Source organism: Alligator sinensis, unplaced genomic scaffold, assembly GCF_000455745.1.
Source record: "Alligator sinensis unplaced genomic scaffold, ASM45574v1 scaffold746_1, whole genome shotgun sequence".
Classification (NCBI taxonomy): domain Eukaryota; kingdom Metazoa; phylum Chordata; order Crocodylia; family Alligatoridae; genus Alligator; species Alligator sinensis.
Window position 1 is genome coordinate 985,633 of NW_005841959.1, and position 14,780 is coordinate 1,000,412.

Genomic DNA, 14,780 nt, shown 5'->3' on the forward strand with positions numbered 1-14,780 from the left:
CTATTATAGACAATCCCTAACCTAATTGAGTTTCCAGTTTAGTTTAATGTTGACACTCAACAGATGGAACAAATACTGACTAGAAGAAGTGGAAAAGGATGCAAATAATGATACTTTTGGTACTCTTTCACCCTACCCCCACCCCCAGCGAATGCATGTAATTGTTTTCCCCTTGTCAGGTGCTTTTCAACTGGTACTTTTTGGTAGGTATAATGGCACACGTGAATTTTTGACCTTTTACATTTTATGACTCTAGACAGTGCACTTATAAGTATTTTACCACTTGCATGGCTAGGAATTCAACTTGATTAGGAAACAGTCATTTTAAACTAAATTTGCTGTTCTTATTTTATAAAGGGTTATATATAGAGACCTATTCAAATTGCTATTTCACAGAAATTGGGCGATTTCTGCAAAATCCATGGGGAAAACAAAACAAAAACTTGCTAAAAATAAAATGCTGGCATACCGGTTAATGGAGCATGCTGGTTTCTAAGGTGCCAGATAATGTGGCTTTTACTGTAACTGTTTTTTCAGTTTGTTTTGCATTTATAACACAAACACAGTCGCATGCCTCCTGCCTGCTCCGGCCTTCTGAAGAAGGCGATGACCACCTTATTCCCACACATGTTGCCCCCTCTCCCATGGTTCCTTCCCACAGCCCTGCTCCCTGCACAACCCATGCTACTGTCCTGGGCAGGTGGGGTGGGCCCTCATGTGGACAGCGGTGCCAGGCATGTTTGGAGCCACAGTGCCCTTTTCCCCCTCCTGCTGCAGGACCTGTAGTCTGCCGCAGGCTTGGGCTGGCAGTGGGGCACAGGGACCGCACTACGCTTAGGGTGTTCTGGGCATGCAGCTATAATTACTGGCTACAACGACCAAAAAAAGCCGATAATGTAATTTCTCGTTTTATCAGTGCTGATCCGATAGCCAACCGATATATCTGTGCACCCCTACTTGTACGCTTTGGACTTACAGGTTGTTGCTGCTGCCTTCACTTAGCCTTTGCTTGTGCATGGTTGATAGAGCTGTTGCAGAAGCTCTTTAGGAGCACCAAGTGCAGCCAGTCTGCCTGCCCTGTACCTACTTGCTGTTGTTATCAGAGAGCCTGATCACAGCAGTCTTCTCTGTCGTTATAGTAAGTTTCTTCTGGACACGCTTGTCATGGAATCGGCCCATGGGCATTTGGAAAAGGCTGCCTCTTCCTCCAGTTTGCTCACTACTACAGTTTCTAATCTACATTTCCTTCTCCAGTTTTTCTTTCTCTCTTCCAAAGGAAAGACTGTCCACACTTTTTGAAAAATAAAGCTTAGGTTTTAAAAAAAGAATAAAAAGATAGGAAAACGTAATAAAGTCAGATGTGCACCAGTCTGCAAGGATAGGAAGCTCTTATCAATCACTTCAACTTCTGATCAGACTAATGTAGACTAGTCAGTCTGTGAAACTGATTTAATTTAAAATGGTTCAAGATGTGACAACTCTGCGGTGTCAGGATGCTGCCAGAGATACACCATGGGTTTGTATAAGCTTACTGGTCCCCCCACTCCACTGAATGGGTATGCTCAGGTTATTAATTTGCCTAGAAATCACAATTTATCACAAGCACTTAACAGAAAAAAACAAAGGGTTTAGCTACACAGAGAGAAAAAATGATCAAATGATTTGATGACAGAATATGGTAAAACAAAACTGACAAAAATCCTCAAAAATCTTTACCCTACTTTTGGACTACCACCTAGCCCTCATCAAATGTCCAAGAAAATTCCCAGAAGTTTTCTCAAGTGTCTCTGCCTGTGGCTCTCTGACACAAATGCATATTAAAAAAAACTCCTGTGGTTCTTAATGGGAATCCTTTGCAACGTGGAAAAATCTAGGAATTGCTGTTTCCAGGTTTCAAATGCCAGCTGTGGTGCAGGACTGCTAGTGTCAGATCTAAAAAATCATCAGTAACCAGGAATCTGGATATCTGGGCAGGTGGATTATTTTATAGTTACACATTAGCTTGTTTGTTTGTTTGTTTGTTTGTTTTAAGGGTTTAAGCCAAGCTGTAATCAAAGTCATTATCAAAATAGTGACATCAGGTTTTTTTGATTAGAGAGGAGTTGTAAGATCAGGTTTTTTATGTACTTTTGACTTTTTCTATGGGATTAATTTTATTGGTGAAGGTAAGAAGTTTTCTAATATCACTTTTTACACATAGGCTTATTATCGCTAATAGACATGCATCATATGTTTGTTCTGCCATTGTTTGATTTTATCCATATTATCTATTTTCAGGTTTTTAATGCAAAAACTGCAGAGCTCCTGAGCCACCATCAAGTAGAAATACAACAGAAGTTCCCTAAAGAAGGGTATGATTCCATATACTTACGCATTTATTTGCATATGTTTTAGTGTGATGCATTTATTTTAAAAATGTTTTTGGTATTAATTGTTTCATGTGGTAGAGGATTTTTGGAGCCATCAAAGAAGAATTTTGGAGCCATCAGGGATGTGCACCAAGGTTAAGCTTCTGAGACTGTGTTTGTTTATGAAAGTTTGACCTGTTACTATCACCCTCCAGTTTCATTGAAAGTAGCTAAAGTTAGCCATTCCCTTGATTTATCCACATTCTTCAGCTTCATTTACTATTGCTAAATCTACTGTACACAAGTCATTGAATATAATCCTTGGATCATCTTTTTCCACTGTATTATAGCAAGAAAATTATGTATTTGTTTGCAGATACACGTGTTGTGAAAATGGACTCCGACTTAACAAAACAGAAAAGGTTTTAACTTTAATCAGACATTTTCTACTTATACAGGATGTGCTTAGTCATTCTGTCATGAAAGGAAAACAAGTTGACTAGAGATTAGCCAAGAGTTAATATTGTTTTGATTATTTCACTTGTGACTTTCTGTAATGTTCTCATAAAATATTTGTATGTATTTCCATAGATGTAATGGCTGTCTTAAATTTTTGCCTGTGCTTTGACTGCTGTCTAATATTTTTTTAAAGGTGGGTGGAGCAAGATCCAAAAGAAATCTTGCAGTCAGTCCATGAATGTGTGGAGAGAACATGTGAGAAATTGAAACAGCTGAACATAGATATTACCAACATAAAAGGTACTACTGAAGTTTTATGTGTCTGCTTTTCGGGGACTGGAGGGTCATATAGGAATGCAGTTTGTTTAGTGGTTTTCAAACTATGTTCTGCAGGACCCCAGGGTTCTGTGAGAGGTTGTTAAAGGTTTGCAAAGAGATTGGGGGTAATGGAGGAATGGGGTGACTTGTGTTGTCATCACCCCACTGGGTCACCTGGTTCTGCATCAGCCCATGTGGCCTGCAGACCTAGGGGTAGGAGTTCTGCAGCAGAAGTGATATAAAAGGGTTCTGCAGTGAGGAAATTTGAAACTACTGAGTTAGTATGTAGAAAAGTGGCAGGTTCAGGTCTCGGGTCACACTCCCAAAACAATTCTGAATAGTGGGGAAAAAAGAGAAGAGATTGTTGGTGCTTATTAGTAGGGTATTGTCTGGCTGGATATACAGACTAAATTTGTTCTCCTCAGGCATTGCACAAGATTAAGCAACTAATTGATGAAACTTGTTATTTCAAAATATAGTTCCTTTCTACTGCATGACAGTATGAAAGAATGAGATGTAGAATATTCAAAATCATAAACAAATGGAAGATATAAAAATATACTACCAGAATAGAAACTACTTATGGTGGAAGCTTTTTAATTATCCATTCATTTACCTCTTCTCTAGCTCCAGAATGAATCTCTCTAAAAAAGTTCACTTCTTTGTTTTTATCCATTAAGCTATTGGAGTCAGCAATCAGAGGGAGACAACTGTGGTTTGGGACAAGACAACTGGAGAACCTCTGTACAATGCTATTGGTAAATATTTTGGTGTCCAACTGTGTATAGCCTATTAGAATCCATATTAGGGATGTAAACATCATTTAAAAATAGTTGTTTAACCTCCTTTAATTATATTAGTTAAACAATTAACCAATAGCACAGCAGCTTCAGCACAGCTGCTGCTAGAATCCACTCCCAGCTCCTGGGACCCTTTGACTCAGGGGATGGAGAGAGAAGGCAACCCCAGACAACACAGGCCAGATGAAGTTCTCTGCTGGAAGGGAGGAAACACCTTTAAATGAGCAGTGGCTCCTTTGGCCACCACATGGATGAGCTCTGCAAGGGGGAGACACAGATAGAGACGGCGAGGCCCAGAGCTGCCCTGCTGGAGCCCTCCTGCGTGGGGCTGCTGCACTCAGTTCACCCTGCCCTTCACAGCCAGGCCTAGCAGGATGGGGATATGGCCCCCTTAGCCCCCCAGCTCTGCCCTCCGCAGAGATGCCAGACTTTGCGGGCACTTAGCCCCCGGCGGTAGAGTGCAGCCCCAGCCCCTTCCCCGCTGTGCTCCCCAAGGCACGTGTGCAGCTGCTGCCGGCAGCAAGCCAGGCCAGGGCTGCCAACCCTGGTACAGCTGCTTGCAGGCTCGTGGCTGCCTGCTGCGAGTAGCCTGGGCTCTGGGCAGGCCCCTGCCACGCACCACAGAGCCCAGGCTACTCACAGTAAGGTTTACAGCCTCCCCACCAACTACTGCAAGCAGCCCAGGCTTCATTACTGGCAGCACGGGCCTTTCCAGAGCTGGGGCTGTCTGTGGCATGCTGAGCAAAATGGCTCCATGTGAAATGCTCTGGTACATGTGCCAGGGGTTGCCATCCCCTGCTACAGAATATCCTTCAGCATTTGTGTGCATCTTCCAGAGATCTGAGTGACTTGTCTGACTTTTTTCCATTAATTGAAAGCTTTCAAAGAGCCTTCAGGAACTTGAATGAGACACTGCCTTTAGGGTTTTTTAAGCTTTTAGGCTTAGAGGTTTTCTGTCTTTTTAAAATAGCTTTCTGTGTGTTTAAATTTTAAGACTGTGATCTTTACAACTTCATTCTGTGTAAATCAGTAGCTCTGGGTGTGGGTGCATCTACACTGCAAAGTTGACTAATTAGGTCCTCAATAAAGCATCACCATCTACACGCATGCTGGTATTAGGAAGCAGTAAATTTAACTCCATCATAAGACAGTAGTGTCAGGGACAGTACTGTCTTACGGCTGAGTCATGTACTGCATGCACTGAAACGCACAGGTAGATGGTGATAGGGGCTGGCTGGGACATGGGGGTGCTAAAGTGCAGGGACTGCCTGCCACCTAGCCCTGCACTTTAACACCCTTGTGCCCCAGCCAGTCCCAACACCACCACCCAGAGCCTGAGGTTTGACCCCTCCTGAGTCTGCTGCCAGCCCAGAGCTGCTCTGCCCCAGCTCAAAGTGCTGCTGTCCTGGGCACAGGGGTAGATGTTGTGCCTGGGAGCAGTTGACTCTGGCTGAAACAGCTCTTGAGTTTATTGCTGTGCATTCATTTCACATACAGATACACCCTCTTTATTGCTGTCTGTTGTTATAGTTCAGAGTATTCACAGCAGTAGTAAATAAATAAACCTGGTGTTTGTTTTTAAGCTTTCTAAATGAATGACATTTAGTCTTGTGGTAATATGAGTGTTATAACTTCCGTGTTTAACCTTTGAGGGTGAAAAAAAAAGATTTTTCATAGTCTGTGTAGAAACTTCTACCCAATAAGTTGTTCTTCAAAATAGAATGCAAGCCTTGTACTTATTTAGGTCTTTAAGTGATATAGAAACATGCTTATGATGAGTTCTTTTCTGTCAACTTTTAAAAAAAAATTAATAAACTTCTTGAATATTTTCAGTTTTGTGATCTTAAAAATTATAATATTGTACCTGAAGCGACAGTGTGTTTGGGTACTTAAAAAGAAAATGATTATCCTGGTACAAATCTTTTCTGCTATTTCACTTGTAGTGTGGCTTGACCTGAGAACCCAGTCAACAGTTGAGAGGCTTCTTAACAGAATTCCCGGGAAAAATAAATCCTTTTTTAAGGTAAGGAGTATTTCCAGAGAATCTAACTAGTAGTGTGTTAAAGCAGTGGAGGCCAACCTTTTTGACAGGTGCACCACAAATAAGAGTCCTTCCACACCTCCCTCTCAGCCTCCCACCAAAGTGCTGCTCCCAATCAAAAGTGTATGTGATAGTCTGTGCCCTGGGCTGCTGGAATGGAGACAGGGGAACTCCAGCCACAGCTGTAAAGAGCAGAGGCAAGATGCTGCTGCAGGAGGAGATATCACTGCCAAAAGTCAGATTAACCCTTACCTAGCCCTGCAACTACAGCAGTTTTATATAGCAAGTGAGGATTCAAAGCTCAGGATTCAGTGGCATCTACAGAGCCAGGGAAGGGTTAACCTAGTTTTGGTGGTGACACCTGACAACACTGCTTTGCTCCCTGCCTCCTTTGAGGTCTGGTGCCCATGCTACTTACAGCATGTACCACAGGTTGGCTACTCCTGTCTTACGGTTTCCAAGTATTTGATGGTGTATGTATGTTTATGACTTTGCATGTAAGGTTGTTGGTTGTAGCCGTGTTGGTCTAAGGACATAGGCAGGCAAGATTCTTTGGGTAGATGTGATATGTTTTATTAGAGCAACTAAATAGTTGGAAAAAAGTTCTTTGTAGGCAATTGCCTGAAGAAGGGTGTTTGTGCCCAAAAGCTTGCCAAGAAATTTTTTTCAACTATTTAGTTGCTCTAATAAAAGATATCACATCTACCCAAAGAACTTTGCCCAACTTTGTGAATTTTGGGTGTTTGCAAATATAATATATTTTTTTTAAACTTTCCCCAAACCTGGAAATTCTGAGTTAAGACCTCTAATTCATCCTTAACTTGTCAAATTGTTACATTGGTTGGGGATTCTAGTAGTGTCTAGGGATATCAGAATGAGTTTTGAAAGTAGAAAAAAATTACTTACCCAGTTACCAAAGGAATTAGCCTGGTTTATAAGCTGTTGAAGTGTCACTGCATGGGAGTTGTGGTAGTTAGGTTTCACAATATCACTCTAAAAATAGAAATCATCCCAGGAATTAACAGGAAAAAGTTTGACCCCCAGCCAAAATACTTCTTTATATACAATTCTTTAAAAATGTATCCTGATTCTTTCATATCTAGATCTTAATAAAGCAAACTTGGCAGTTACTGAGAAACTATTTAACAAAGTATATATATTCTTTTCACATTTAATATCTTAACATGGTGGCTGTATGGTTGTAAAATGCCATTCTGTTTTCTGGATACACCCAATAATAACAGATCAGTGAAGCAGCATGTTAGCTTGATTGGCCCTAAAACCAAAAACTAGCAGTTTGTCCTCTCAAAGATACTCATTTAAGCATTTGGGTTTGCTCTCTCATTGATTGGAGGCAGCTCTTTAAGATACGAGTGTTTGTAGAAGTCATATCTTATCTTGTTACTATGTGGAAGATCTTTGAACTGCACACTGATATGTTGATGAACAAAGATCACAGCAGCATGTTAGTATTTGGTTTTGGTGTATGCAGGCTTACAATATAGGGAACATCTGTTCTCTTGTTTTTAAGACATTTTTAGTTGTTTTTTCTTTTTGAAAGACCCTTGATTGCTTAGTTTCCCTTTTCTCTCACCCTTTGTTCCCCAATATAATGTAAAAATATGGAAGTATTTGGGAAGAATCAATTGACTGGATGCCCTAAAGATTTTTTTTCAATTTTGCAGCCTAGGACTGGTCTTCCACTTAGCACATATTTCAGTGCAGTGAAACTTCGATGGCTGCTGGATAATGTGGAAGAAATTAAGCAAGCAGTTGATGATGGACGCGCTATGTTTGGCACTATTGATTCATGGCTTATATGGGTACGTTTGTGAGGTTTTGTATCACAAGCTTTGATTGCGGACGCAGACACCCCCTCTTATGTGAACACCTGACTGGGTCATTCTTGGGAGGCTACATTAGACGACAGCTGTATTTTTGCCTATCTCTGCAAAGTCTTCCCACTGTTGTAGTAACCTGTTATTTCATGTCCTCCTAAACAATAAAGGGCACTTTTTTCAGACTGAGACAAAAGGCTCTATATTTACAACTGCTTTCAAGTGCTTTAATTGTATATGACTTGCTCTTAACACATTGTGGGGAAGAAGGAAGTGTTCTTGGCTAAAGCAGACTTCCACTTTGTAAATATGGGCCACCTAATAACTTCTAATACTGACATTTGGGCAAGACAAGCTAATTCCTGCCTTATGTCATTTAAATATTCTAACCATCTTGGTGTGGCTCTTGTTAGCAAAGTGTCGCTAAAATTTTGCTTATGCTTTTGGAAAATGTGGACCTTCAGAGACTTTAGCAAATTACCTTTGCAGCATGTTGAAAGAGGAGACATTAAAATACACAGATTCAGATTCCTGTACCTTGTATAATTCTTCTTGTGTGTCCCTGATGAATGTCTTTTGTCTAGCTTTTCATTTATTCATTGAAAAGGGTCAGGGTCAGAGTTCCAGCTTCTAAGGGCACAAAATATTCTTACTGGAAATAATTTCATTTTTAATAAATTTATTGTTTTTATAATACCTACATACTATTAGTGGGCTGCTAATTTTTTCCCCTGCTGACATTATTGCTGGCTGCTTTATTCAGAGTTTGACTGGCGGAAGGAATGGAGGTGTTCATTGTACTGATATGACTAATGCCAGTAGAACAATGCTGTTCAACATTCATTCCTTGGAGTGGGACCCTGAACTCTGCCAGTAAGTTCAATTTTTCATTACATCTAGTGAAATAGCAGTGTTAGTCAATGATGTGTAAAGACAGACCCTAATTGTGTCTTTCAAAGAATTTTTTTCAGGCAATACTTGTCTGGTCACATTTGTGACTAAAAAGCAATTAGTTGCATTTACTAGGAACATAACAATTTGGGTTTCTTCTTTCTACATATCCATATAACTGCTGCCTGGATTAATGAAGGGTTGCAAACTGTAGTATTTTTCTGTAGCTGGAAAAATGGCACACAAGGGATAAACCTTAATAGATTTCCTTTCATTTCTTACCTCTCAAACTAGTCCTTCAGAATATCCACATTTACTATGGTGGAAAATTGTAGACTTTGTTTTAAATTCAAGCTTTACAAAGAGTTGTGTTGGGTTTGGATTTTGGTGGGGTTTTTTTTCTTTCTGTTCTTTTCTATCTCCCTTTTTTTTTAGTACATATCTGCTTTGAAAATGACGTTCTGGAATGTGACTGGGATTGGATCTGTTGATTGAACACTCTAAATACATGCATTCTTAGAGTATGGACAGACCAACGCTTGGAGTAATCTAAGTGTAGTGAAACCCACTAACTCTAACCCTGCTTTACTCAGGATCAAATATAGGGTGAGGAAGGGTTGGTAGCAGCATAGCTCAATTTTATCTATAGGCTTATGCTTCTGAGTAGCAGTCGTTCCTCCCCTTTTGAAGCTGCTACAAGTGGTTTTTTTTGTCCATATCCTTAATACAAGATGGGTATGCTCCATAGCAACTGTGGGGAAGGACAGTGAATAATGGATTGAGATATGGCAATCACAGTTTCCTTCACATGGTTATGTTTTATAGTTTAAATTTGTCTAAGAAAAGTAGATCTTCCTTATTAATTCAATACAAATAGATGCAAACTAAATAGTCTTGTTGTTTTCAGGTTTTTTGATATTCCTATGGAAATACTTCCAAAAGTGAGGAGTTCCTCTGAGATCTATGGCCTGATGGTATGTAGTTTTTGTTTGTTTGGTTGGTTTTTGTGCCTAAACTCTCTCTCCTGCAAACATAGTTATTGAAGCATAGCTTGAAAAACTTCCTGGTAGGCTGGAGAGTTACTAGTCTGTTTTTTAGAGCAGTGTAGGTTGATTGTCAGCATTGAAAATAATAGTAGTATCTTTACCTGTTATCACAATGGTGCTCAACCTCTGGCTCAAAGAGTAAATTCAGCCCATGGGAGCTCCCTACAAGTGTAAATTTGCCATCAGGGAGTGGTGGCAATATTAACTGCCATGGCTGAGTGCAACTAATGCTGACCCCACTACCTGCCACCAAATTTCCAGACCTGTGGGGACCCCACAGGCTGAATGACTGTCTTGTGTGGTACGTGGGTCTTCTCTGCTGCCATGAGGCCAGGCCAGGTTGCACCCAGGAATGACTCCATGTTGGATCCAACCCCATACCACTCATCCAGCCTGCAGGGCCAGAAGGTTGTAAACCACTGTTATCTAATGAAAACAAATTGGAAGGACTCTTCAGTAATAGTAAAAATCTTATTCTTATTTAGTGGTTCACAATCTACTTGGAAAAATTAATTTTGTAACCACGAGTAAAAAGTAATTAACTCATTTCAAACAGTGCCCTTGCTGGAGTGATTACTTTTTTGGGAGCATTAGCTGCAGAAGGAGCATTGAGAGATTTATATGGGAATATAATTAGTAAAGGGAATGGTAAGACCACTGTTTCAAGCTCATGCGAGTTAAAAGGAGGATTTGGTATAATTCTGATAGATCAAAAGTACAAGTGGTATCTTGCATTGTCTTTTTTTGTTGTTTAGAATCTGGTTCTAGTTGCTAGGGTAAGCTTAAGGTACAAAAAACTCTAATGGAGCATTGCTGGTCTTGCAGTCAAACTGCTTCTTGAGCAGCTGCAGAGACTTCTCACCAGAGGGAGCCCTGAATTGTGGTCAGTCAGTTGGGACTGAGACATTTGTACCTCAGAAGAAGTGGTGCAGTATGGTACTGCAATTTTAATGAATCTGACCTAATTTTTTCCTTGACTGGGAAGTCTTCAGAACAGGAGCCTGTATACAGATTATTTTCTCTACAGGAAACTCTTTTCTGCTCTGAAGGTTATCCTTTTATATATGCTCCAACTAAGTCTACCTTGCCCTTTTTAATTATAGAATAAAATAAAAAAAAAGTCTGGCTCTAACCAGCCAAAAATCTAAATGTTTTTGCTAGTGGGAGAAGACATTCACATTTAGAATCCATAGGGGTTAGATTAATTTAGAACAACTTGATTACTCTTTGCTAGTACAGCAGATGGGAAAAGAAAAATTGACAGGACAGTAGATGATTTTCAACTTGTACTAGTCTGTTTCTGTTTTTCCCTCTCCCGACCCACTTTTTTTTCTTGCTGACTGTAGAAAATCAGTTCTGCTGTGGTGAGTAGAGGCTTTCATCAGGCTGTCCACCAGTTCTCATCCATTTGTTCAAATACAATGCATTTCCACTTACAAATGTTATTTTTGCATACAATTAAGTAAAATAAAATTGGTAAGTCTCTCCATATTGAGGCATTGCAGTGATATGACCAGATTGACCATGAATTAGCTGGTATGCTTGTATAAATCTCAGGGGGAGAATAACGTTTTTTCATAAGAGAAACAAACATAGCTACTGGCTAATAGAGAGAGCTTTCTCTCATAAGAATATGGAATATCCTGTTGCCTTCAATATTAATAGAAGGCATATAAGGTTTTTTTTTTACAAATTAATGTAAACTGCTGAACATTCAGCCTATAAAATGGGAATTCAAGAAATAGCTAAGACTTTCCAACTGGAAATGCACTGTTATGTTTTATGCATGGCTTCACTGAGAACGCATTGTCACAGCTCCACAAAGAAGCAACTTTGTTAAGTAAAGCAGGTCTTGACAGGGTACTGCATACCAGTGATGCATGTGGTTATTTGCAAGAATATAACACCTGAAGGATGTCTGGAACATTGTGATTGTGTTTTGAAGAAATGCTTCATAATTGAAAACTTTTTAATCTGAAAATGAGACCTAATTTATCTTTGTTAAAAACATGAGTTGTAATTTTTCAAAAATGCTATAAATGCAAAGCATAAACCTTATTGTTAGAGGCCACATGTTAGCATCTTTTATTGTGTTTTTTGTCATGGATAATACTGTAACTCTTAAAACAAATTATGTTGAAAAATGAGAACTGTTAAAACGGGTTGGTCTAGTCCTCCTTTGAGTCTGGAGTAAGCCTATGAATCTTGCAATCTCTTGGTTTAGGATCTCTCCTTAATCCACCACATCAAGCCTAAAACTACATGTACTAGGATCATGGTGTTGCAGGGACCTCTAACATTCCCTCTAAGCGATAGGACCTGATTTGCAGGCCATCTTCTTTTAAAGGCATTGTTTCAACCCTTGTGGCTTCAATGCGTTTCTCTTGTACATGATGTAGAGGGGAGAAAGCTCTGCTTATTCACTCACAGGAAAAATTCCTCTCGAGTCTGAATCTTGATCTTGACCACAGAGATGGGAAAAGTAATAATCCAAGATGCATAATTTTATAGTCTAATAGCAGCCATCATAGAAAGTATAAAGCATATATTCATTTGGAAAAAAAAGAAAAAAATTCCAATTCCCATAAAGTCAAAGTGATGTAGAAGGGAAGGCGAGAGAGGAGTGGTAGAACAAGGCTAGCTAACAGAATCCTTGCAGAGGGTTGGTGCGGGTGGAACCATTTTACTTTTGGAGTGGGTGAACAAGGTTCAGGGAGAAGCTCTGGGGATTTTTGGACTTCATACCTATTTTTCCATTCCTTAATACATTTTCAGCACAATACAGAGTCAGTTGTCATAAGCTATTTTTAAAATTTCATTGTGCATCTGAAAGGTAATTTGTAGTAGAGACCTAGGAAATGGAAAGGTAGCATAGTCGCATTGTTCCTGAGCTTGTTCTTCCTTGTAAGCATTAGTTAGTTCTCCTCCCTTTTGTTATCATAAACTGTTTTATCAAGATTGAAGGACTAGAAAAAGTCTGGTAACAAGGATCATAATTCTCCTCCAAAGTTTGGAATAATTTTTTTCCAGGGCCACTCATTGGATAAACCACACCATGATTCTGTCACCATAAAGTAGTAGGAAAGGAGGAGGGATATTTATTGATGCCTAGCATAGTTGGTGATACTATAGTCTGCTTCTCTTCTTGGCCACGTAAATATATCATTTTTATTTGCCTGATTTAGCCTTCATGTTTTAACCTTTAATCTACCAATATACTCTTTAAGCTCTTCAAGTCTATTTGTATTCATTTTTTTTTCCCCTCCTAAAGCTGAAGTTGGATGCAAGGCACATCAGGTTCTTTGGCTAAATCTGATACCTTTCATTAAACCAACTAAAACTTTAGTTGCGCCAATAAAATATATCAGATTTACCCATAGAACCTTGTCTGCTTATGTCCTTAGACCAACACAGCTACAACCAACACCTCTGAAGTTGGATGCAATTCATGCATTGAAATTGCTTCTTTTTTTTTTTTTCCAAGGACAAAACGCTTAAGCTTCATTGTTGAACCCAGTGGGCAATTGTCTTCTCTTCCATGAAACCTAGATTCAGGCCCTGTATTTAGCAATTATGCAGAAATTGATGGGAGCAGGATTAACCTAATATGTAGCTCCATGGGCATATCAGTTAAGTCCCAGGCATGTAAAAAAACAAAAAAAAAAGGAAAAAACAAAAACCTGAACAGCATTTTTCATTCATGTTAATTTGCGACACCATGATATAGTATTGATCATGATTTTCATATTGCGTACTAGCTTGTAAAAATGCAGAGAAATGATTTAAATTTGGGGTTTTTTGGAGTGTCCCTCAGTGAAGGGAGAAGAAAAGTAATGCATGCTGTGCTTTTTGGCGCTCTTGTGATGTCCAGCTTGTACCAAGAAACCATGTTAAAAACTTGTTACTTTTGCTAAATGTTTCATTGTCTTCTGTTGAATGTTTATGTTTTGAATGTACTTACTAAAAAATGTTCTTCGCTTTTAAGTCACTACCCATTTTCATGTGGGTTAGAGTTCTGTTTCATTTCTTTCCATTCATATATGAAGCATGCATCATTCTATTAAAAATGAATGGATAATCCTTTATTGCACAACTATTGCAATATTTATTTAAGAAAAAAATAATCCAATCTTACATGTTTGCCTTTTTTGCCAGAAGTCTGGAGCTTTGACAGGTGTGCCAATTTCTGGGGTGAGTTGTACTCCAATTCAAAGTCTTGTGTGAGAGCTTGATTTTATATAGAAAGATCTTCACTGTATAGAAATGTTAAAATGAATTAATATTGTTGCAAAATAAGCAGACGTGTTGAAACATGTTATTTTTAATTCTAGCAAGCTTGGTGTATGTTCTTGCTGACATCTAGGCTCACATCCCAGCTTGCTTTTCATTATCAAGCCCAATTGAATTATTAGCATTGATCTTTATTATCTGTGAGGGTAGCTCCACTAAGTAAATGCTATGAAAAGAGGATAATGTATCACAAAATAAAGGCTTAAAGTACAAGACTTCTATACAGAAATGTTGTGTGTGTCAGACTCAGACATGTGTTGCTGCTACATTTGGTTGTTTGAATCTCCTTAAATTGATTTCTGTAGGCCAGAATAACTGGTGTAATGCTGTTTTAAGCAGTAGTCTGTATGTATGCCTTTGTTTTAAAATATTTCTCCTTTCAGTGCTTGGGTGACCAATCTGCTGCACTAGTTGGACAAATGTGTTTTAGGGATGGACAAGCAAAAAATACGTAAGTTAGCACAAGCACACTGTAAATGGCATTGGCTCATCTTCATTCTGTGGTGAATACAGAAAGATAGATTTGTGACCTTATCCTAGTGAGTTGCTGAGCACAAGTGTCTGCAACTCCTTTTTCTTTCTCCTTTTTAAAAATACCTGCATGTGGATAGGTAACTTTTTTTTAATCTTAGTAAGTGCCTAACTCAATATTGATATATTTTATTAGACCAACCCAAATAGTTGGAGAATATTTATTAAGCAAGCTTTCGGGTTCAAAAACCCTTCGTCAGGCTAAGGAAGTTTCAGCA

At 39.1% G+C, this 14,780-nt stretch overlaps 1 protein-coding gene across 4 annotated transcripts in view; it reads left to right on the plus strand.

The window, feature by feature from the left end:
- Positions 1 to 2,205: 2,205 nt before the first annotated feature.
- The window catches only part of GK (glycerol kinase), a 37,862-nt gene continuing 25,287 nt past the window's right edge, over positions 2,206 to 14,780 (plus strand). For all 4 annotated transcript variants that reach the window (XR_003093283.1, XM_025200215.1, XM_025200216.1 and 1 more), the window contains exons 1-10: positions 2,206 to 2,351; positions 3,001 to 3,107; positions 3,806 to 3,883; positions 5,869 to 5,948; positions 7,652 to 7,789; positions 8,568 to 8,677; positions 9,603 to 9,669; positions 11,088 to 11,105; positions 13,897 to 13,932; positions 14,415 to 14,482. Coding sequence is in view for 3 of the 4 variants with exons in the window: in XM_025200215.1 (XP_025056000.1) it covers positions 2,221 to 2,351; positions 3,001 to 3,107; positions 3,806 to 3,883; positions 5,869 to 5,948; positions 7,652 to 7,789; positions 8,568 to 8,677; positions 9,603 to 9,669; positions 11,088 to 11,105; positions 13,897 to 13,932; positions 14,415 to 14,482 (833 nt within the window). In the remaining variant the exon portion in view is untranslated. The remainder of the gene's footprint in view (positions 2,352 to 3,000; positions 3,108 to 3,805; positions 3,884 to 5,868; positions 5,949 to 7,651; positions 7,790 to 8,567; positions 8,678 to 9,602; positions 9,670 to 11,087; positions 11,106 to 13,896; positions 13,933 to 14,414; positions 14,483 to 14,780) is intronic.